Source organism: Sorex fumeus, unplaced genomic scaffold, assembly GCF_029834395.1.
Source record: "Sorex fumeus unplaced genomic scaffold, SorFum_2.1 ptg000098l, whole genome shotgun sequence".
NCBI lineage: Eukaryota > Metazoa > Chordata > Mammalia > Eulipotyphla > Soricidae > Sorex > Sorex fumeus.
In genome coordinates, this window is record NW_026606155.1 from 57,324,389 (window position 1) to 57,345,121 (window position 20,733).

General features: G+C 41.7%; 1 protein-coding gene across 1 annotated transcript in view; it reads right to left on the reverse strand.

Annotated features, from left to right (window-relative positions):
- TTC6 (tetratricopeptide repeat domain 6) overlaps window positions 1-20,733 on the reverse strand; it is a 217,642-nt gene that overhangs the window by 55,051 nt on the left and 141,858 nt on the right. Inside the window, exons 14-16 of the mRNA XM_056133903.1 lie at window positions 10,491-10,660; window positions 8,518-8,638; window positions 6,805-6,955 (exon numbers count right to left, since the gene is read on the reverse strand). Of these exons, the coding sequence (XP_055989878.1) occupies window positions 6,805-6,955; window positions 8,518-8,638; window positions 10,491-10,660 (442 nt within the window). The remainder of the gene's footprint in view (window positions 1-6,804; window positions 6,956-8,517; window positions 8,639-10,490; window positions 10,661-20,733) is intronic.

Genomic DNA, 20,733 nt, shown 5'->3' on the forward strand with positions numbered 1-20,733 from the left:
TATATGCAAATACTGAAAGAGAAGAACGTGACATGAAGAAAACAATCCCATTCACAATTGCGCCCCAGAAAATAAAGTACCTAGGAATCAGCTTAACTAAGGAAGTAAAGGACCTGTACAAAGAAAACTACAAAACACTAATTCATGAAATAAAAGAGGACACGAGGAAATGGAAAAATATCCCCTGTACATGGATCAGGAGAATTAACATTGTCAAAATGGCAATACTTCCCAAAGCACTGTATAAATTCAATGCAATCCCTATTAGGATACTCATGACATTCTTCAAAGAAGTAGAGCAAACACTTCTGAAATTTATATGGAACAATAAGCCCCTACGAATAGCTAAGGCAATTCTTGGGAAAAAGAAAATGGGAGGAATCAACCTCCCTAACTTCAAACTCTACTACAAGGCAGTAATAATTAAAACAGCATGGTACTGGAACAAAGGCAGAGCTGTAGACCAATGGAACAAGGTTGAATATACTGACATCTCCCCCCAAGCATACGAGCATCTAATCTTCGATAAGGAGCAAGAAAAGTGAAGTGGAGCAGGGAAAGCCTCTTTAACAAATTGTGCTGGCAAAACTGGACGGCTACATGCAAAAAAATGGGCTCAGATCTCTGCCTAACTCCATGTACAAAAGTAAGATCTAAGTGGATTAAAGATCTCAACAACAGACCGGAATCTATAAGGTACATTGAGGAAAAAATTAGCAAAACCCTTCATGACATAGAAGCTAATGGTGTCTTCAAAGATGTCACAGCGCTGGCCAAGCAAGTTAAAACAGAGATAGACAAATGGGACTATCTTAAACTAAGAAGCTTCTGCACCTCAAAAGAAACAGTGACCAAAATACAAAGACAGTCAACTGAATGGGAAAGGATATTCGCCAACTACACATCTGATAAGGGGTTAATTTCAAGGATATACAAAATACTGGTTCAACGCCACAAAAAGAAAACATTCAACCCCATCAAAAAATGGGGAGATGAAATGAATAGAAACTTTCACAAAGAAGAAATCCGAATGGCTAAAAGGCACATGAGAAAATGTTCCACATCATTAATCATCAGGGAGATGCAGATCAAAACCACAATGAGATACCATCTCACACCTCAGAGACTGGCCCACATTCAAAAGAACAAAAGCAACCGATGCTGGCACGGATGTAGCGAGAAAGGGACACTCCTTCACTGTTGGTGGGAATGTCGACTGGTTCAGCCCTTCTGGAAAACAGTATGGACGATTCTCAAAAAATTAGAAATTGAGCTCCCATTTGACCCAGCAATACCACTCCTGGGAATATATCCCAGAGAGGCAAAAATGTATAGTCGAAGTGACATCTGCACTTGTTTGTTCATTGCAGCACTCTTTACAATAGCCAGAAACTGGAAGAAACCTGAATGCCCAAGAACAGATGACTGGTTAAAGAAACTTTGGTACATCTACACAATGGAGTACTATGTAGCTCTTAGAAAAGATGAAGTCATGAAATTTACATACAAGTGGTACAATATGGAAAGTATCATGCTAAGCGAAATGACTCAGAAAGAAAGGGTAGACATAGAAAGATTGCATTCATCTGGGGAACATAAAGTAACAAAATAGGAAAATAACACCCAAGAATGGCCGAGATTAGTACCTGGAATTCTACTCCATGACTTGGAGGCCAACCACACATACTAGGGAAAAGGGAGCTCAGATAAAGAGGGGAACACCAAATAAAGGTGTTGGGAGGACCCTCCCAGGATGGGAGAAGCATGCTGAAAGTAGACTATAGACCAAACATGATTGCCACTCAATGTTTCTTTTGCAAACCACAACACCCAAAAGGAGAGAGACAACAGAGGGGAATACCCTGCCACAGAGTCAGGGTGGGATGAGGGGGATGGGGGTGGAAGGGATACTGGGATGCGTGGTGGTGGGAAGTGGGCACTGGTGGAGGGATGGTATTTGATCATTATATAATTGAAACCTAAGCACAAAAATGTGTGTCTGCAACTGTACCTCATGATGTCTCACTATTAAAAATTTTTTTAATAAAATAAATAAATTTTTAAAAAATTGATAAAAATCATTCACTGTATTGCTGCGTAGATGCTACATAGATCTAGAGATGATGCTGCAGAGTGAAGCCAGTCAGAGGGAGGGGGACAGACAGAATAAATGATCTCTTTATATGCAGGATATAAAGAAACATAGTACGAGGATACAAATGCCCACAGCCAACAGAAATCGAGAACTGGTCTTCAATAGGAAATTTCCGATGGGGGGTGGAGGGATGCGGAAACTCTGGTGAATGGCGTGGCACTGGGATGTTTTATGCCTGAACCCTACCAATTACAGTTTTGTAAACCACACAGTGCTTAAAATAAAATTTTTAAAGATATAAAATACTATACAGCTGACTAGATACAAGTGAAATATAGTGTACAAAATTCTCATTTTTTTTTTCAGGGAAAGGAAAACTCCCTTGCAAATTCCTGAGGAAAACTTGAATGAGAAAAAAACAGTGAAAGAAATACAGGGCATTTGAAGACTGATAGTGCTGTATAAATACTTTAACCTGCCTCAAAGAACTATAGATAACCTGTTGGATTTTTGTAGAAACTTAGGAGGCTTTCCTTTTTATTCCAGTCTTCTGAGAAATTTTCTCACCCAAACCTAATTTGTTCTTTACTTTCAATGAAGCTGGCAAGAATAGAAGTCAATAGTAAGCTTCTGTCTTTTACATAATACTAAGTAGTTTCTAAGTACAGCGCAGTTTACTATTACCGCAAACACACGTTTCCTTAGTCTAGCTCTGAATTGACACAAAAGCAAACACACACATTGTTCCTCACTGTTCCCACATTTTAACTTTACTCTCTAAGGTTTCAAAAGTTACATTTTCAGAAATGTGAGGAATAATTTTTTTTGTAGGAGTACTAATATTTTTTCAGCCACTGATTAGCTGATAAAATTGGGCATGAACTCCACCTTAATCTTTTTTGTTTTTATATTTATTTATTGAATCACTGTGGGAAAAGTTACTAAGTTTTCAGGTTTAAGTCTCGGTCATACAATGATCAACACCTTTCCCTTCCCCAGTACTCATTTTTCACCACCAAGAACCCCAGTATACGCCCCCTCCCACCCTTCCAAATGCCTGCGAGGCAGATGATTTCTACTTAACTCTTCTCTACATTGATTACATTCATTATTTCGACAAAAGATGCAACATTATTGTTTAGAATTTCCGCCCAAACAATCAGAATTGCTGAAAAGGCATTGTTAACTATTTTGTTTTCTATAGCTGGTTATGAGAATCATATAATGTCACGCAGCTACAATTTTGGATTTCTGCAGTCAGATAATTACGAGATTGGTTTCTATGTGTCTGGTGTTATGGCCGTGCCAGAGAACTGCTCGTGGGGGGTAACTAGTGACCTCAATAGGACATGAAGGATGTGCCGGTACCGCCCCACTTCCCATGAGACTGCAGTTGCCCCAACACCATCGGATTGTACCTGGCTTTCCTATAAGTTCTGAGGCGGTGGCCACCTTGCTGCCGGGGGGGCGGGGGGGGGGGAAAGGCGGAAGGGAGCAACACCCTTTCCCTCCCGGGGAGGCATGGCGCTGTAGTTTAATGCATGATCCATTCACTTTTCTTCTGCAAGCTGCTGGGCTCTGGACTTAGTCCTTTTGCCTCTGGAGCCATGGCCATGCCAGAGAGCTGCTTGTGGGGGGCAACTCATGACCTTGGTAGGGCGTGAAGGACGAGCCGGTACTGTCCCCATTCCCATGAGACTGCAGTTGCCCCTTCACCGCCAGTTCATACCTGGCTTTCCAATAAGCTGTGAGGTGGCAGCTACCTTGCTGCCAGGGGGGAAAAAGATGGAAGGGAGCAACACTCTTTCCCTCCCGGGGAGGCATGGCACCGTAGTTTAACACATGGTCCATTCACTTTTCTGCCGCAAGCTGCCGAGTTCTGGATTAAGTCCTTTTGCCTCTGGAGCTGTGCCAGAGAGCCACTTGTGGGGGGCAATTCATGACCTCGGTAGGTTGTGAAGGACCAGCCGGTACCGACCCCTTCCCATGAGACTGCAGTTGCTCCATCGGCTCATACCTGGCTTTCCAATAAGCTTTGAGCGGGCAGCCACCTTGTATGCAGTCCAGATGCATTTCTGCCAAAAGCCACTGGGTTTCAAGATTTGTTTCTGAGTCTCTGGTATCATGGCTATTAATCAGCTTGATCTGGAGCCAGAGAGGCTGTTTGTAGGTGGCGACTCGGGGTCTCGTTGGGGTGGGAAGAGAGTCAGCTCCACCCCCATGTGGTGAGGCCCCGTGTGTCTCGTCACTGCAGGCCCAAACCTGACTGTCCAGTGGCCTCTGGAGGATGGCGGTCACCAGGCCGCCAGGGGCAACAGGCCAAGGCATGAAACCCATTCCCACCTGGAGTGGCCCAGAACCAGTAACCTACTGCAGGAACAGGACATATTTCTGCCAAAAGCCTTTGGGTTCCGAGATTCGTTTCTGAGACTCTGGGATCATGGCCATTAAGCAATTTGATTAGGAACCAGAGAGGCCATGCCTCCAATTATATAGCTGAGCCGGAGGTGGTTTGTGGGTGTGTCTCCCACATACCTAACTTTTGGCCATTTACTTTCTTGGTAAACTTTGCCCCAAGTTTTTGGGGTCTACCCAAAGGCACAGCAGCAATTTTGGGGTATCTGAAAGTCTGACGTTGCCATAAGGCTGCTGATGCACTCAACCTCACAGGTACAGATTGACCTGCTGGCGGCACCATACCCCCTGTGAGGAATAATTTGAGGCTCATATTTTATATGCAGCTTCACCTAGGAACTGAAAGGGAGAGCACATTTCAAGACAACTTTAGGGTTTTATTTTGTTTGGTTTTTTTTTGTTTGTTTGTTTTTTTGCTTTTTGGGTCACACCCAGCAATGCACGGGGATTAAGGGGATTTATCCTGGCTCATGAACTCAGGAATTGCTCCTGGCCGTGCTCAGGGGACCGTATGGTTTGCTGGGAATCAAACCCAGGTTAGCCAAGTGCAAGGCAAACGCTCTACCCACTGTGCTATCGCTCCAGCCCCCTCAAGACAAATTTAAATAAAAGGCATTGTTATTTTCATTTCCCCTGTCTAACATTACTTCTGAATTTGAAGAACGTGATTAAAATTAGAAGTATTGACATGGGTATACATCACATGAAAAGGACTTTCCTTGCAGTGATCCCACCTGGAAGTCTGAAGAAGTGAATAATGATAGGATTTGGAATAATTTTGTTTTGAAAGTCCTTTGTAAATTGACCATTAACCCTTTCTCATATAGTTCAGGAGTAAATATATTCGTAATTTTAATTATTCATTTTCCAGTGGCAGAATCGCCTGACCCTGCAACCAGGCTGTCTTCACCGGGACCTCTCGGAGTGGGGCGGGTTGAGTCTCCCTCTGTGTCCAAAGCCGAACCCAGGCAGCTGAAAACCTCCAGAACTTAGCCACAGCTATGCTCAAGGTCACTCTCCACATGCTGAGATGAGCCTCACACATGAAGGAACTTGCAGAGGAACCCAGGTATGCGGGACCCGTGGCTGAGATCTCCAAGACTGCTCGGATCGGGACTGGGCCTCCTCCACCCAGACCCCCAGTTTTTTCCATTAGTTGGCAGTCACACCCACAAACTGCCCCCTGTGCCATGTAATCTCATCAATGGCCAAGATCCAGAGACTATTAAACAAAACTCCCAGAAGAGAGTGATGCAGTGTTTCCTGACGCAGGCAGCCTCTTATACTCTAGCTCACTGGTGTACCTAAAGCAGCACACATGTGTTTGGCTTTAACATTCTTGTTTGTATTCTCTTAGACCCCGGCAAGCTACGAAGAATATCCCACCTGCAGAGCAGAGCCTGGAAAGCTACCGGTGGCGTATTCAATATGCCAAGAACAGTAACAATAATGGGTCTCATTCCCCTGACCCTGAAAGAGCTTCCAATATGGCAGCGTTGGGAAGGACGAATAAGGAGAAGCTCCTAAAATCTCAGGGCTGCGGAGCTGGAGCAATAGCACAGCGGGTAGGGCATTTGCCTTGCACACGGTCACCCCAGGTTTGGTTCCCAGCATCCTATATGGTCCCCTGAGCACCACCAGGGGTGATTCCTGAGTGCAGAGCCAGGAGTAACCCCAGCGCATTGCCGGGTGTGACCCTAAAATGAAAAAAAGTAAAATAAAATAAATAAAATCTCAGGGCTGAGATGAATGGAGACGTTACTGGCACCCACTCAAGCAAATCAATGAACAACAGGATGACAGTGATGCAGTGATATTTTGCAGTGCAGAAGTTTCTAACTTTTATGTAGTACCATTTAGTTTTGCTCCTGTTTTCTTAATCAGTGACACTGAGTCCATGAAGATGCCTCTAGAAACAATATCATGGAGAATTTTGCTACACTTTTCTCAATGTAGTTTATAGATTCAGTCTAGTAACAATCTAGTAATCTACTGAAAATTAATTTTGTGTAGAGCTGTGAGACAGGGGTCCAGATTATTATTCCTTTCCTTCTCCTTAGTGCATCTCACCAGTTTCCCCAACACCCTTAAAATAGGTACTACTTTTTTTTTTTGGAAAGAAATATAGCAGTTCCCTCACATCAATAGAGATTAAACATGTATCAGTTGTTTGTGTACTTAATATTCTTTAAATGCAATAGCCTCTGCAATTAACTTGCAAAGAATGTATTAAAATATTTTAATAATTTGGAACTAATCTTTTTTAAAATTCAAAATTCTCAAACCTTAATTACCTTATCATAGGCTTGTGCTTGACAAATATAGCTTTGAATATTGAAAGGATCGATTTTGATAGCCTCAGAAAAATTTCTAATAGCTTCAATGTAATTATCCAGGTACATCAAATATATGAGGCCAATATTTATATAAGCTGCAACAAAATTTCTAAAAAATGTAAAATCATGTTAGATGTTGAAATTATTCTAAATGTTCTAGAATTATGGACAAATATAAAATTACATACAACAATATACAGTAGTATATAAGTAAAGCAAAGTAATTGTTTTTCTCAGAATTACACCAGTGTAATACTGAAAGGACACTAGAAATTACTTTGTTCAATGTCTATATGTCAAAATGAGAAAACTGCATATAGAAATCCTACCCTTCGATTACCGTTTTTACTTCAGCCCACTTTTTTGCCCTTGTATAACTGAAACTCTTTTTCTCCTCTTCCTGGATGAAAAACATCCCAAAGAAAATCACTGTGGCCATTATGGCCCCATGCCAGAGGAATTTCCTGAGCCAATTTATCTAGGATTAGCTAAGTTAAACAGCTCACTCGTTGGTATGAAATTGGAATGATTTTCCTCCTAGTGAATACTTCTAAAGAAATGGAATCACTTTATTAAATTCTAAGGGGGTTGGAGGTTTTGGACAACATCTGGTGATGCTCAGGGGTTACTCCTGGCTCTTTACTCAATAATCACTCCTGGTGGTACTCAGGGGAACATTTGGGATACCAGGGATTGAACCCACATGCAAGGCAAGCACCCTATCCTCTCTACTATCTCTCCAGCCCCTAGTTGGTTTGCTAATAGTGTACTATGTAGTACTTTCAGTCTATGGGTTTTTTATTTTTTTGGCTTTTTGGGTCACACTCAGCAATGCACAGGGGTTACTCCTGGCTTTGCACTCAGGAATTATTCCTGGCAGTGCTCAGGGGACCATATAGGATGCTGGGAATTGAACCCAGGTCAGCCATGTGCAAGGCAAACGCCCTACCTGCTGTACTATCGCTCCAGCCCCCATGTTCTAAAGGATATTTAGTTTTTTCCTTGCAAAATAAGTAAGAAAATCAGTCAGTAGTGCTATAGGATTTCCTCCCATTGAGTCATATATTAGGCATGGTACTGATATATCAGACAGAATACTTGACATTACTTTAAAACTTGAGGGCAGTTTTCCTTGAACTACAATGAGGTCTACCCTAGGTATTCCACGGCCTTATCTAAAAGTTTGTTGAGTTCGGTATTCCACGGCTTTATCTAAAAGTTTGTTGATTTAGCCATAAGTTCAACTGCTTTCAAAAATCTCTCAATTTTTCAAAGCACCTGAAGCATACATACACTGAGGATAGCTTTGACATTAGAAACAATCTTACTTTCATCAATAGTTTTTCTCATTGAGGATGGCTATATAGTATATTGACTTTCTACAAAGCTCTTACTGGTGAAGGAGTAAAATGTTATCTTTTATTTTGTTGGGGTTTTGTTTGATTTGGTTTGGGGGCCACACCCAGCTGTGTTCAGGGCTTACTCCTGGCTCTGCTCACTCCTGGCAATGCTCAGAGGACCTTATGGGATGCTGGAGATCAAACATGCATTGGACACATGCAAGGCAAATCCCAACCCACTCTACTATCTGCATTTTGCTTTTTCTCATTTTGTTTTTTTCTTAATCTTATATAAATATGAAGTCAGTAAGTATAGAAAAAGAAAACATACCTGTCTAGAGAAATAACAAATTCAAAATCACAAAGTGCCATCAACCAAAACTTTAGTTCTGCATAGAGTATGCCCCGATGTAGGAAACAGTTTAAATTCTCATAGCCATCATTTATGAGAGCTTAAAAATAAAAATTACATATTTTATTCAAATTCTAAACAAATATGTCTGAGTTAGTCTACATACTTCCCATTGTTCATTGTTCTTTTTTTAAATATTCTATAACACATCTTCAATGAGCATGTTCTTTGGTGAGTGAAACATGATTGCCACTCAGTGCCTCTTTTGCAAACCACAACACCCAAAAGGAGACAGAGAACAAAAGGGAATGCCCTGCCACAGAGGCGGGGTGGGGGAATGGGAGGTGGGAAGGATACTGGGACCTGTGGTGGTGGAAAATGGGCACTGGTGTAAGGATGGGTATTTGATCATTGTATGATTGAAACCCAAGCACAAAAATTTGTAAGTCTACAACTGTACCTCATGGTGTTTCACTAATAAAAATTAAAAAATTAAAAAATTAAAAAGAGAGCATTTACATAAAAAATGTATTTGTCTATTGCAATGTGGCTATCATGGCTCACAAACTCACTAGAGTAATAAGAAATCCTGGAGGTAATCCACTCACTTTACAAATAAAGAAAATAAGGTCAAAGGAGTAGACCTACAATTTTCATAGTCATGAAACAAGACAGAGACCAGCTAGAACTTAAATTTTATCCATTTCAGCAGATTGCAACTAGAAGAACAATGAACAGCCTTCCCATAATAGCCTCCTATTATCATGAAAAGGGGTACTGTTAATTGCCAAGGAATTAGCAACACATATAATCTCATACAAATTCAGACTACAGCATAGTAGAGGTCAAACAAAAGTCAGGAAGGGCAGCTAAAAGAGGTCATCTGAACTTGGATGGCTAGGCTGAACTTGAGAGTTAAGGTAACAACATGACTTTGTATGCCTCAAGTAAGAGAAGCAACAAGGAAAAAGAATGTCATGTCAGTAGTCCTGCTGTGACTATCATCAGTAATCTCTAAACTGCACTACCCATTGTCCCATTTGCTGATTAAAAACCATGCTAGTCAATTAGAATGGTTTTTACAAATTGACCCATGTTTCCTAAAGTTCTCAAGTCAATTCAAAGAAGAGAAAATACTGCAAAATAACAATCCTCTTAGGCTGTCATCCCCGAGAATTTGTGCAACTGTCATTGTAAGAGTCCAAATGGCTTTTTAATTAATTTCTTGGTCCTGCTAAATATGTAATGATGTGATTCCCAGATAAACATAGTCATTTTTGAAATATAATGATCTGGCTAGATTTTGCCTATCAGGGAAGGTTGATTTATTCATATAGTAATAGCTATTAACTATTTACTGAGCTTTTTCTGCTCAAAATCATACTATGCATATTCACGTTCCAGGAATACACCTGATACAGGGTGAAGTGGAGATAGTCACTTTAAAGTTTTGGCATCCTCTACTAATAATTCTCAAAGTCTTGTTTTCAGTGTGAGATTTTAAAACCTTGATTTTTAACTGACCAATGGTCTGGGCATATGAAATATGACACAGCCCACCGAAACAAATAGGCCAAGATTTCCAGAAACATTCTTTGATTCAATATAAAATGATTTCTTTTAGATTGTATTTTTTTCTTTGCCATAATTATAAACACACACACACACTCACACACATACACATACTCACAGGCACATACATTTCACTGAATATCATAAATTTACATAAATATATTCCCATATTACATTTATAATTATATACATTATATTAGGTAATAATACATATTAGTCACCCCAAATTAATATTTCACTTTGTTAAAGAATGTTGCTGAACTTATAAAATGACCAAAATGTATAGTTGTCAAGACTAGAAAATGTATATGTGAAACCTGTAATAATATGATAAGCCAGTATTACCTCAAAAAAAAATGTGAAAGTTGAAGAAAAAGTACCTGAAACACTATAATCCTGTAGTGCTCTCATAGGCTTTGTCTTTCTATATAAACAGGCTCTATAATACATTGCTAACCAGTTATTTGGATCTAAGTGAATTGCAAAAGAAAAATCTTCAGTTGCTTGTCTAAATAAGTTTCGTTTATAATATGCTCTCCCCCTGTACGTCCTAGAAAGAGAAAAAGAAAAAACATTTTAAGGGGCCAGAGTGATAGTACAGTGGGTTGGACACTTGCTTTGCATGCAACTAAACCTTGGTTTAATCCCCAGCACCCCATTGGCTCCCCAAGCACTATCCTCCTGTGGTTCATCGATTTGCTTGAGCGGGCACCAGCAACATCTCACAACAAATTGTGAGACTTGTTGTTGCTGTTTTTGGCATATCGAATACATCATGGGAAGCTTCCCAAGCACTACCAGGAGTAATTCCTAAGTGCAAAGCCATGAATAACCCCTGAGCATCACTGGATGTGGCCCAAAAACAAACAAACAAATAAACAAACAAAAAAGTCAACAATTTAACACATATTGCATAATACATATTTCTACATTTGGTAAAACTACACATCTAATTTTATATCTGAATAATACTTTTTGATAATTTCTGCTTCCCAGGAAAATTTAAAAATTTAATAGAAAAAAGATATAAATATTTTGTGCAAACAATTACACTACACCTTATAGTATACAAAATTATGTGCTTAATAATTTTAAGCTATGCATTAGTTCAGAACCTCCATGATTGTGCAAGGAACGCCAAGCAAGATATAGCTAAAAAAAAAAAGAAAAAAAAAACGCCTGTCTTAGAAAACTCTTGAGCTTATTTGCCAACATGGTTTGGTGCATGCCTCAGGCAACCGCAAGTGAACGTCCGAGCTTGCAAAGCAGTGCAGAGATGCGATCAAGGAAGACCTCAAAGAGAGAAGAGCAGAATTGCTGGTAGATGCGACAGCAGCTGGGAAAAGTATTCATAACGACTGCCTGTCCTTCACCAACTTCAAGACCAAGATGACTGCCCTCCGACGTCCTGATGGATCCATCACATCTTCCAGAAGGGCAATGGAGAAGATTATCCATGACTTCTACTCAGATCTCTTCGATAGCTATGTCCACCTGCCCACATACCAAATTCCACAGGATGGATATGTCGTTCCCAATGTTTTCCCTTCCGAAATCTGACACACCATTTCGTCAGTAAAGAAACGAACAGCACCCGGCCCAGACAAGGTCAGACCTGAACACCTGAAGAACCTGCCATCAGTACTCATCAATACGCTGGCTCGGCTCTTCACACACTACCTGTCTGAATGCAAGTTTCCATCCCAATGGAAAACCAGTAGGACTGTACTACTGTTCAAGAAGGGAGACATCCACAACATTGGCAACTATCGCCCGATCTGCCTATTGCCTGTCATCTACAAGCTGTTCACTCGAGTCATCCTGAATAGGACTGGCAGAACACTAGATGAAGGACAACCATGCGAGCAAGCCGGGTTCTGCAAAGGATTCAGCACCATCGACCATATCCACACGATAACCAAGCTCATTGAGGTTTCTCGGGAGTTCAAGATGCCGCTCTGTTTAACGTTCATTGATTTAAAGAAGGCCTTTGGTTCTGTTGAGACAGAAGCGGTCATTGAAGCCCTAGCCAATCAGGGCATTCAAGCTCAATACATCAAGATCCTCCGGGAGCTGTATTACGAATTCACTGCCAGGATCTCACCATTTTACAAAGAAGTAATCATTGATGTCAAGAAAGGGGTTCGGCAGGGTGATACCATTTCACCGAAACTCTTCACTGCCACCCTCGAGAACACCATGAGACTGGAATGGAAAGGAATGGGAGTAAAGATAGACGGTTGACAACTACACCACCTCCGCTTTGCTGATGACATTGTTTTAATAACACCAAACATTAGCCAAGTGGCACAAATGCTGGCCGACTTCGACTGTGAGTGTGGAAATGTTGGACTACAGCTGAATCTTACGAAGACAACGTTTATGAGAAACAGCCTCGTTCTTGACACTCCATTTGCTCTCAAGGGAAGAACCATCTCTGAATGAAACAGTTATGTGTACCTAGGTCAGGAAGTCAACATGACAAATGACCTGGCACCTGAGTTGCGCAGGAGGAAGAGAGCAGCTTGGAACGCCTTCAAGAGCGTCAAAGAGGGGGTATGGTACCACCAGCAGGTCAATCTGTACCTGTGAGGTGAGTGCATCAGCAGCCTGATGGCAACGTCAGACTTTCAGATACCCCAAAATTGCTGCTGTGCCTTTGGGTAGACCCCAAAAACTTGGGGCAAAGTTTACCAAGAAAGTAAACGGCCAAAAGTTAGGTATGTGGGAGACACACCCACAAACCACCTCCGGCTCAGCTATATAATTGGAGGCATGGCCTCTCTGGTTCCTGATCGAATTGCTTAATGGCCATGATCCCAGAGTCTCAGAAACGAATCTCGGAACCCAAAGGCTTTTGGCAGAAATACGTCCTGTTCCTGCAGTAGGTTACTGGCTCTGGGCCACTCCAGGTGGGAATGGGTTTCATGCCTTGGCCTGTTCCCCCTGGCGGCCTGGTGACCGCCATCCTCCAGAGGCCACTGGACAGTCAGGTTTGGGCCTGCAGTGACGAGACACATGGGGCCTCACCACAAGGGGGTGGAGCCGACTCTTTCTCCCCACCCCAACGAGACCCCAAGTCGCCACCTACAAACGGCCTCTTTGGCTCCTGATCAAGCTGATTAATAGCCATGATACCGGAGACTCAGAAACAAATCTTGAAACCCAGCGGCTTTTGGCAGAAATACATCCAGACTGCATACAAGGTGGCTGCCGGTTCAGAGCTTATTGGAAAGCCAGGTATGAGCCGGCGGTGATGGGGCAACTGCAGTCTCATGGGAAGGAGGGCTGTACCAGCTCATCCTTCACGCCCTACCGAGGTCACGAGTTGCCCCCCACAAGCGGCTCTCTGGCACAGCCATGGCTCCAGAGGCAAAGGGACTTAATCCAGAACCCGGCAGCTTGCTGCAGAAAAGTGAATGGACCATGCATTAAACTACAGTGCCATGCGTCCCTGGGAGGCAAAGGATGTTACTCCCTTCCGCCTTTTTCCCCCCTGGCAGGGTGTTGCTCCCTTCTGCCTTTTTCCCCCCTGGCAGCAAGGTGGTCACCGCCTCAGAGCTTATAGGAAAGCCAGGTACGAGCCGGCAGGGCAACTGCAGTCTCATGGGAAGGGGTATGGTACCGGCTCATCCTTCAGGTCCAGGAAGGAAAGGGTGTTGCTCCCTTCAGCCTTTTTCCCCCTTGGCAGCAAGGTGGCCGCTGCCTCAGAGCTTATAGGAAAGCCAGGTACAAGCCGGCGGTGAAGGGGCAACTGCAGTCTCATGGGAAGGGGGATGGTACAGGCTCCTCCTTCACGCCCTACCAAGGTCATGAGTTGCCCCCCACAAGTATTTAGTCCAGAGCCCAGCAGCTTGCAGAAGAAAAGTGAATGAATCATGCGTTAAACTACGGTGCCATGCTTCCCCAGGAGGGAAAAGGTGTTGCCCCCTTCTGCCTTTTTCCCCCTGGCAGCAAGGTGGCCACCGCCTCAGAACTTATAGGCATTCCAGGTACATGCCAATGATTTGAAGAATCATTTATTTTAATTATTTTATTCCTAATTGCACTGTAGGTCACGGTCACTGTCACTGTCCTCCCATTGTTCAACGATTTGCTCAAGAGGGCCCAGTAATGTCTCCATCGTGAGACTTGTTGCTACTGTGTTTGGCATATTGAATATGTCATGGGTAGCTTGCCAGCCTTTGCCGTGCGAATGAGATACTCTCGGTAGCTTGCCGGGCTCTCAGAGAGGGGCAGAGGAATCGACTCAGGTCAGCCATGTTGGCCGCATGCAAGGCAAATGCCCTACAGCTGTGCTATCGCTCCAGCCCTACTTTTCAACATAAATTTTATTTTGTTGTTTTAGGGCCACACCCAAGCATACTCCTGGCTCTGTGCTCAAGGATCATCCTGGAGGTGGTTGGGAGAATGTATATTTCCAGTGATCAAACTATGGTTAGCTGTGTGCAAGGTCCTTAACCTCTATAGTATATCTCCAGTCCCACAAATATGATTTCAAATTTAATATATTACCAAGTATAGCTTTAGAATGCCATTAATCATGTCAATTCTTCAACACATTAAAATTTGCATTTGTTCCTTCTTTGATTCCCCCTGTCTCAATACTTTAGACCTTTATCAGCTCATACCTGGACTACTTTATCTTACTTTATTTCCTAGCTCTTGAGTGACAAAATTTAATAATCAGAATAATATCTCTTTTCTCATAATCTTTCAAAGATCCCTTATTGACAATAGGATAAAGCAAATTTTTTACAGAGGCATAAAAGACATTTATAAAATAGTACAATTTACATAAATTTAATTACCCTTCTCTTGTTTTTCAACTAACTTGGTACCTTTCTGAAAGCAATGTCTCTTTAATTTAAAAAGATTCTCTTTAATTCAAGAATAGCTAGTTGAAATAGCCAGAACAGATATATATTCTACAGAGGCATAGGGGGAAGCATTTGATAAAATTTAGCCCCAGTCAGAAGATCTCTCAGTAAACAAGGAAAAAATGGGAGCTTTCCAACTTATTTAATTAAATGCAAAATAAGTCAAAATAACACAATGGTGAAATATTCAAATCTTTCCCACTAAAATGATTCAATGCAATGATGCTCCCTCTCAACACTCTTTTTTATCATACTGAAGTCTAGACAGTTCTGAAAATCTACTAATGAAAATCATACTAGGAATCAAAATAGAAATTGTACTGAAAATCTAGACATTTTGGTATCAGTGACAGGAGTAATAAATAAATTGGAATTTGGAGACCATAAATACACCTGTATAAATAGAATGAACTAAAGGCAAAACAATGGAGCTGTTACTCTCTTCAAGGGATAATACTGAAACAATGTATATCTATACCCAAAAAGAAAACAATCAATATAGACCTTACATTCTCACATAAATTAACTCAGAACATATCACAGATCAAAATGAAATAGAAAACCCATTAAATTCATAAGAGAAAACCTCCATGACCCTAGAGGCTTAGGGATGCCTTTTAAGATATAGCACCAAAGACTCGACCTGCGAAAGAAATAATTGATTTAGCTAGACTTCATTAAAACAAAAAACTTACGCTTCTTGTGAGACAATATCAAGAGAACCAGATGTGAATCTACAGACTGGCAGAATATACTTGTGAAAGATATATCTGATTAAAAATTGTTATCCAAAGGCTATAAATAATTCTTCAAATCAAGAACAAGAAAATAACTAACAAATACGCCAAGTCTTTGACAGGTACCTCATCAAAGAAAACATATCAGTATATACACAGGTTTTGCAATAGGTAAAGGGCCAAAACTTGAAATGCTGAGAGCACCAAATACTGGCAGAGATATAGAGCAACGGAAACTTTCAGAAACTGCTGGTGAGAGCACAGAGGTAGAGTCATTTTGAAAGACAGTGTTGCAGTTTCTTATAAGCCAAACTTACCTTTCCATATGAACCAGCAATCACACTCTTTGGTATTTACCCAAAATAGTTAAGAAAATTTCCACAGAAAATCCTACATATAGATGGAAATACTAGTTTTATTCATAATTCTCAAAACTTGAAAGCAATCAAGATACCTCCAGTAGCTGAAGGGATTAATAAGCTCTGGTATACCCAGAAAACAGGAAATTATTCTGTGTTAAAATAAAAGATCTACTATGCCACAAAAATGTAGTGCTGTACTACCGTCCTCCCATTGTTCATAGATTTGCTTGAGCAGGCATCAGTACTGTCTCCATTTTGAGACTTGCTATTACTGTTTTTGGCATATCGAATATGCCACGGGGAGCTTGCCAGGCTCTGCCGTGAGGGCGGGATACTCTCGGTAGCTTACCGGGCTCTCCAAGAGGGATGGAGGAATCAAACCTGGGTTGGCCGCATGCATGGCAAATGCCCTGCCCGCTGTGCTAATATATCTCTAAGGAAAATTAAAGTAAAAAATAACCAAGTAGACTGACATGAAACTAAAGTTCTTCTGTGCAGTGAAAGAAACCTCACTGAAACAAAAAGGCAAGGTAGCAATGTGGCTTAGGTGAGAGAGCACAAGTCTGGCGCAGGCAAGGCTCTGGTAATACCTGACACCAGTAGGTCAACACTACCAGAACAATAATAAAATACTGACCCCACAATAATAAAAATTCAGAAAGCAAATAAATAAGATACAAAATGAAGCAAGTGCTGGAAAGAGGCTACTAAATGTGGAGTGCATGCCTTGCATGTGTGAGGACACAAGTTTGACCCAAGACTACATGTTACTCCAAGCATCACTGAGTGTAGCCTTGGCATCATCTAGCCCAAACAACAAACTAGCAGGCTTGCACTGTCAGGCCAGCCTGAGAGTTACCCAAACTCTGCTCTGAACACACTATTTGGGAGGACTCCACTAAAAAGGGCAACCAACTGAAAAGGGAAAAGTATTTGTAAGCCACATGTAAGATGTTAATGGCCAACAGTGTGTGTATTCATACACACACACACACACACACACACACACATATATAATGATCCAACAAACTAATTAAAAATGTACAGAGGGTCTGAACAGAAATTTCTTGAAAGAAACTATTGGATGGGCAACAGGCATGTGAAAAACCATGTCCAACATAAGTTATCATTAGGGTAATTCAACTCCAAACAACAATGAGATACCATCTCAAGCCTGAGAGAATGGCAGCCATGCAAAAGACAACAAAGAAGAGCTGGCAATGCACAGGAAAGAAAGCCTTATACGTTGTTGTAGGAATATACTGATGTAACCAACATGGAAAATGTGAAGATTCCTCAAAAAATTAAGAGTAGATGGAGCTGGAGCAATAGCACAGCAGGGATGGCATTTGCCATGCAAGTGGCTGACCTGGGTTCGATTCCCAGCATCCCATATGGTCCTCCGAGCACTGCTAGGAGTAATTTCTTAGTGAAGAGCCAGGAGTAACCCCTGTGCATCTCCAGGTGTGACCCAAAAAGCAAAAAAAAAGTAGAAATAACATGTGATTCATATACCAAAGAATTAAAAAACCCTAATGTTTACGGCAGCACAAGTCACAGCAACTAAGAGTTAGAAACAAGTCACCATCAATAGAAGAGCAGAAAAAAATAATGACTTATAGACACAATGGAATACTAAAAGCTATAAAAAATGTAAATCCTGATATTAACAACAAACTGGATGAATCTAAAAATAAAAATATCATTTGACTTTATCGATATGTAACAGATGGGCTGGAGTGATAGCACAGCGGGCAGGGCGTTTGCCTTGCATGCAACTGACATCGACCCAAGTTCGATTCCTCTGCCCCTCTCAGAGAGCCAGGCAAGCTACCTAGAGTATCTCGCCCGCATGACAAAGCCTGGGAAACTACCTGTGATGTATTCGATATGCCAAACACAGTAACAAGTCTCACAATGTTATTGGGCCCGCTAGAGCAAATCAATGAACAACGAGAGGACAGTGACAGTGACAGATGCATTAAAATAAATGAAAATTTTAAAAAATGAAATCTTTTAATATACTAAAACAAAACAATAGTTACATGAATGCAAGGGCTATGAGGGTAATTACACTGGGTCAAAGAGATCAACAGTATGGTAATGGAATAAAACTAGCCAATAGTGACAAGAATAATGCAATAAGATATTAGCTTATAATGTTGTTCATCAAACTCCTAATAAAATGTCATAACCAAATGCTACTTCAAAAAACAGTCATACAGGAGTATGGGGCTGCCAGCAGGTCAATCTGTACCTGTGAGGTGAGTACATCAGAAGCCTGATGGCGCCTTCAGACTTTCAGATACCCCAAAATTGCTGCTGTCCTTTGGCCAGACCTCAAAAACTTGGAGCAAAGTTTGCCAAGAATGTAATTGGCTAAAAGTTAGGTATGTGGAAGACACACCCACAAACCACCTCCGGCTCAGCTATATAATTGGAGGATGGCCTCTCTGGTTCCTGATCAAACTGCTTAACAGCCATGATCCCAGAGACTAAGAAACAAATCTCGAAACCCAACGGCTTTTGGCAGAAATGCATCCAGTCCCTGCAGTAGGTTACTGGCGCTGGGCAACCCCAGGTGGGAATAGGTTTCGTGCGTTTACCTGTTCCCCCTGGTGGCCCAGTGGCAGCCATCCTCCAGAGGCTACTGGACAGTGAGGTTTAGGCCCGCAGTGACGAGACATGCAGGGCCTCACAGGATGGAGGTGGATCCGGTCCTTTCCTCCCCACCCCAACATGACCCCGAGTCGCTGCCTCTCTGGCTCCTGATCAAGCTGCTTAACGGCCATGATCCCAGAAACTCAGAAACAAATCTCAGAATCCAGCAGGTTTTAGCATAAATCACTCTAGATTTAAGTTGTTAAAATTTCGGAATTTCAAAATCACACAGCCACTAACTACCTCAGCCACGCGACATCATATGTTATTCATAACCAGTAATAGAAAACAAATTGTCTACTTTTGCCTTTTCAGCAGATCTGAGGGTTTGGGTAAAATCCCAAATAATAATGGTGGGTATGGTGTCAAAATCTTGAATTTAATCAAAGTAGAGAGAGAGTAATGTGGAAATCATCTGCCCCATGGGTAGGGGGAGGGTGTGGGATGGGGTTTTCGGGGATGGAGAATGGGCACTGGTGAAGGTATGGGTGTTTCATTATTATGACCAAGACTTAAACCCAAAAGCTTTGTAACTGCTCTCACGGTGATTCAACAAAAAAAATTATAAAAAAATGAAAAAAAATTAAGGTGGAGTTCACGCCCAATTCAATCAGCTAATCAGTGGCTGAATAAATAGCAGTACCCCTACCAAAAAAAAAAAAGTCATACATTTCTATTTTGTATGTTTTTCTAGATGCATGCTTTAGTTTAATGTAAAGGTTTATAATAAAAATTGAGTGAAAATTTAACAGATAAGACTAAATATACACTTTAAACCTCTTCAAAGCAAAAACAACAAAGAACTATATTAAGCACAATTAAGTAGTACAAAAATGTAATGTCTAAGTTAATGCAATAAAAAATTTCTGAACTCAATGAATAAAAAACAAACCAAGGGAGAATACAATATAGTGAAACATATACGGAAACTGCAAATAAAACATCTCTAACCTGTGCTTTTACAAAAAGATAAAGAGTCACTGGTAGCACTGAAAACTGATTCACTATTTTTAAATTTCTGTTTCATATATTTGGAACAGTTTTCTTTATGGTACATGTTTCAAACACTAAAATAATTTCAAAATTCACATAAAAATAATAGAGCCTGGGGGTATGATGCCGCCAGCAGGTCAATTTGTACCTGTGAGGCAAGTGCATCAGCATCCTGATGGCAACGTCAGACTTTCAGATACCCCAAAATTGCTGCTGTGCCTTTGGCCAGACCCCAAAAACTTGGGGCAAAGTTTACCAAGAAAGTAAACGGCCAAAAGTTAGGTATGTGGAAGACACACCCACAAACCACCTCCAGCTCAGCTATGTACGTGGAGGCATGGCCTCTCTGGTTCCTGATGGAACTGCTTAACGGCCATGATCCCAGAGACTCTTGGAACCCAAAGGCAAAAATGCATCCTGTTCCTGCAGTAGGTTACTGGTGCTGGACCACTCCAGGTGGGAATAGGTTTCATGCTTTGGCCTGTTCCCCTTGGCGGCCTGGTGACCACCATCCTCCAGAGGCCACTGGACAGTCAGGTTTTGGGCCTGCAGTGACGAGACACACGGGACCTCACCAGATAGGGGTGGAACCGGCCCTTTCCTCCCCATCCCAGCAATACCCCTGAGTCGCCACCTACAAATAGCCTCTCTAGCTCCTGATCAAGCTAATTAATGACCATGATCCCAGAAACTCAGAAACAGATCTCGAAACCCAGCATCTTTTGGCAGAAATGCATCTGGACTGCATACAAGGTGGCCGCTGCCTCAGAGCTTCTTGGAAAGCCAGGTATGAGCCAGCGGTGATAAGGCAACTGCAGTCTCATGGGAAGGGGGCAGTACCGGCTCGTCCTTCACACCCTACCAAGGTCACAAGTTGCCCCCCACAAGCGGTTCTCTGGCACAGCCATGACTCCAAAGGCAAAAGGACTTAATCCAGAGCCCGGCAGCTTGTGGCAGAAAAGTGAATGGACCATGCATTAAACTACGGCA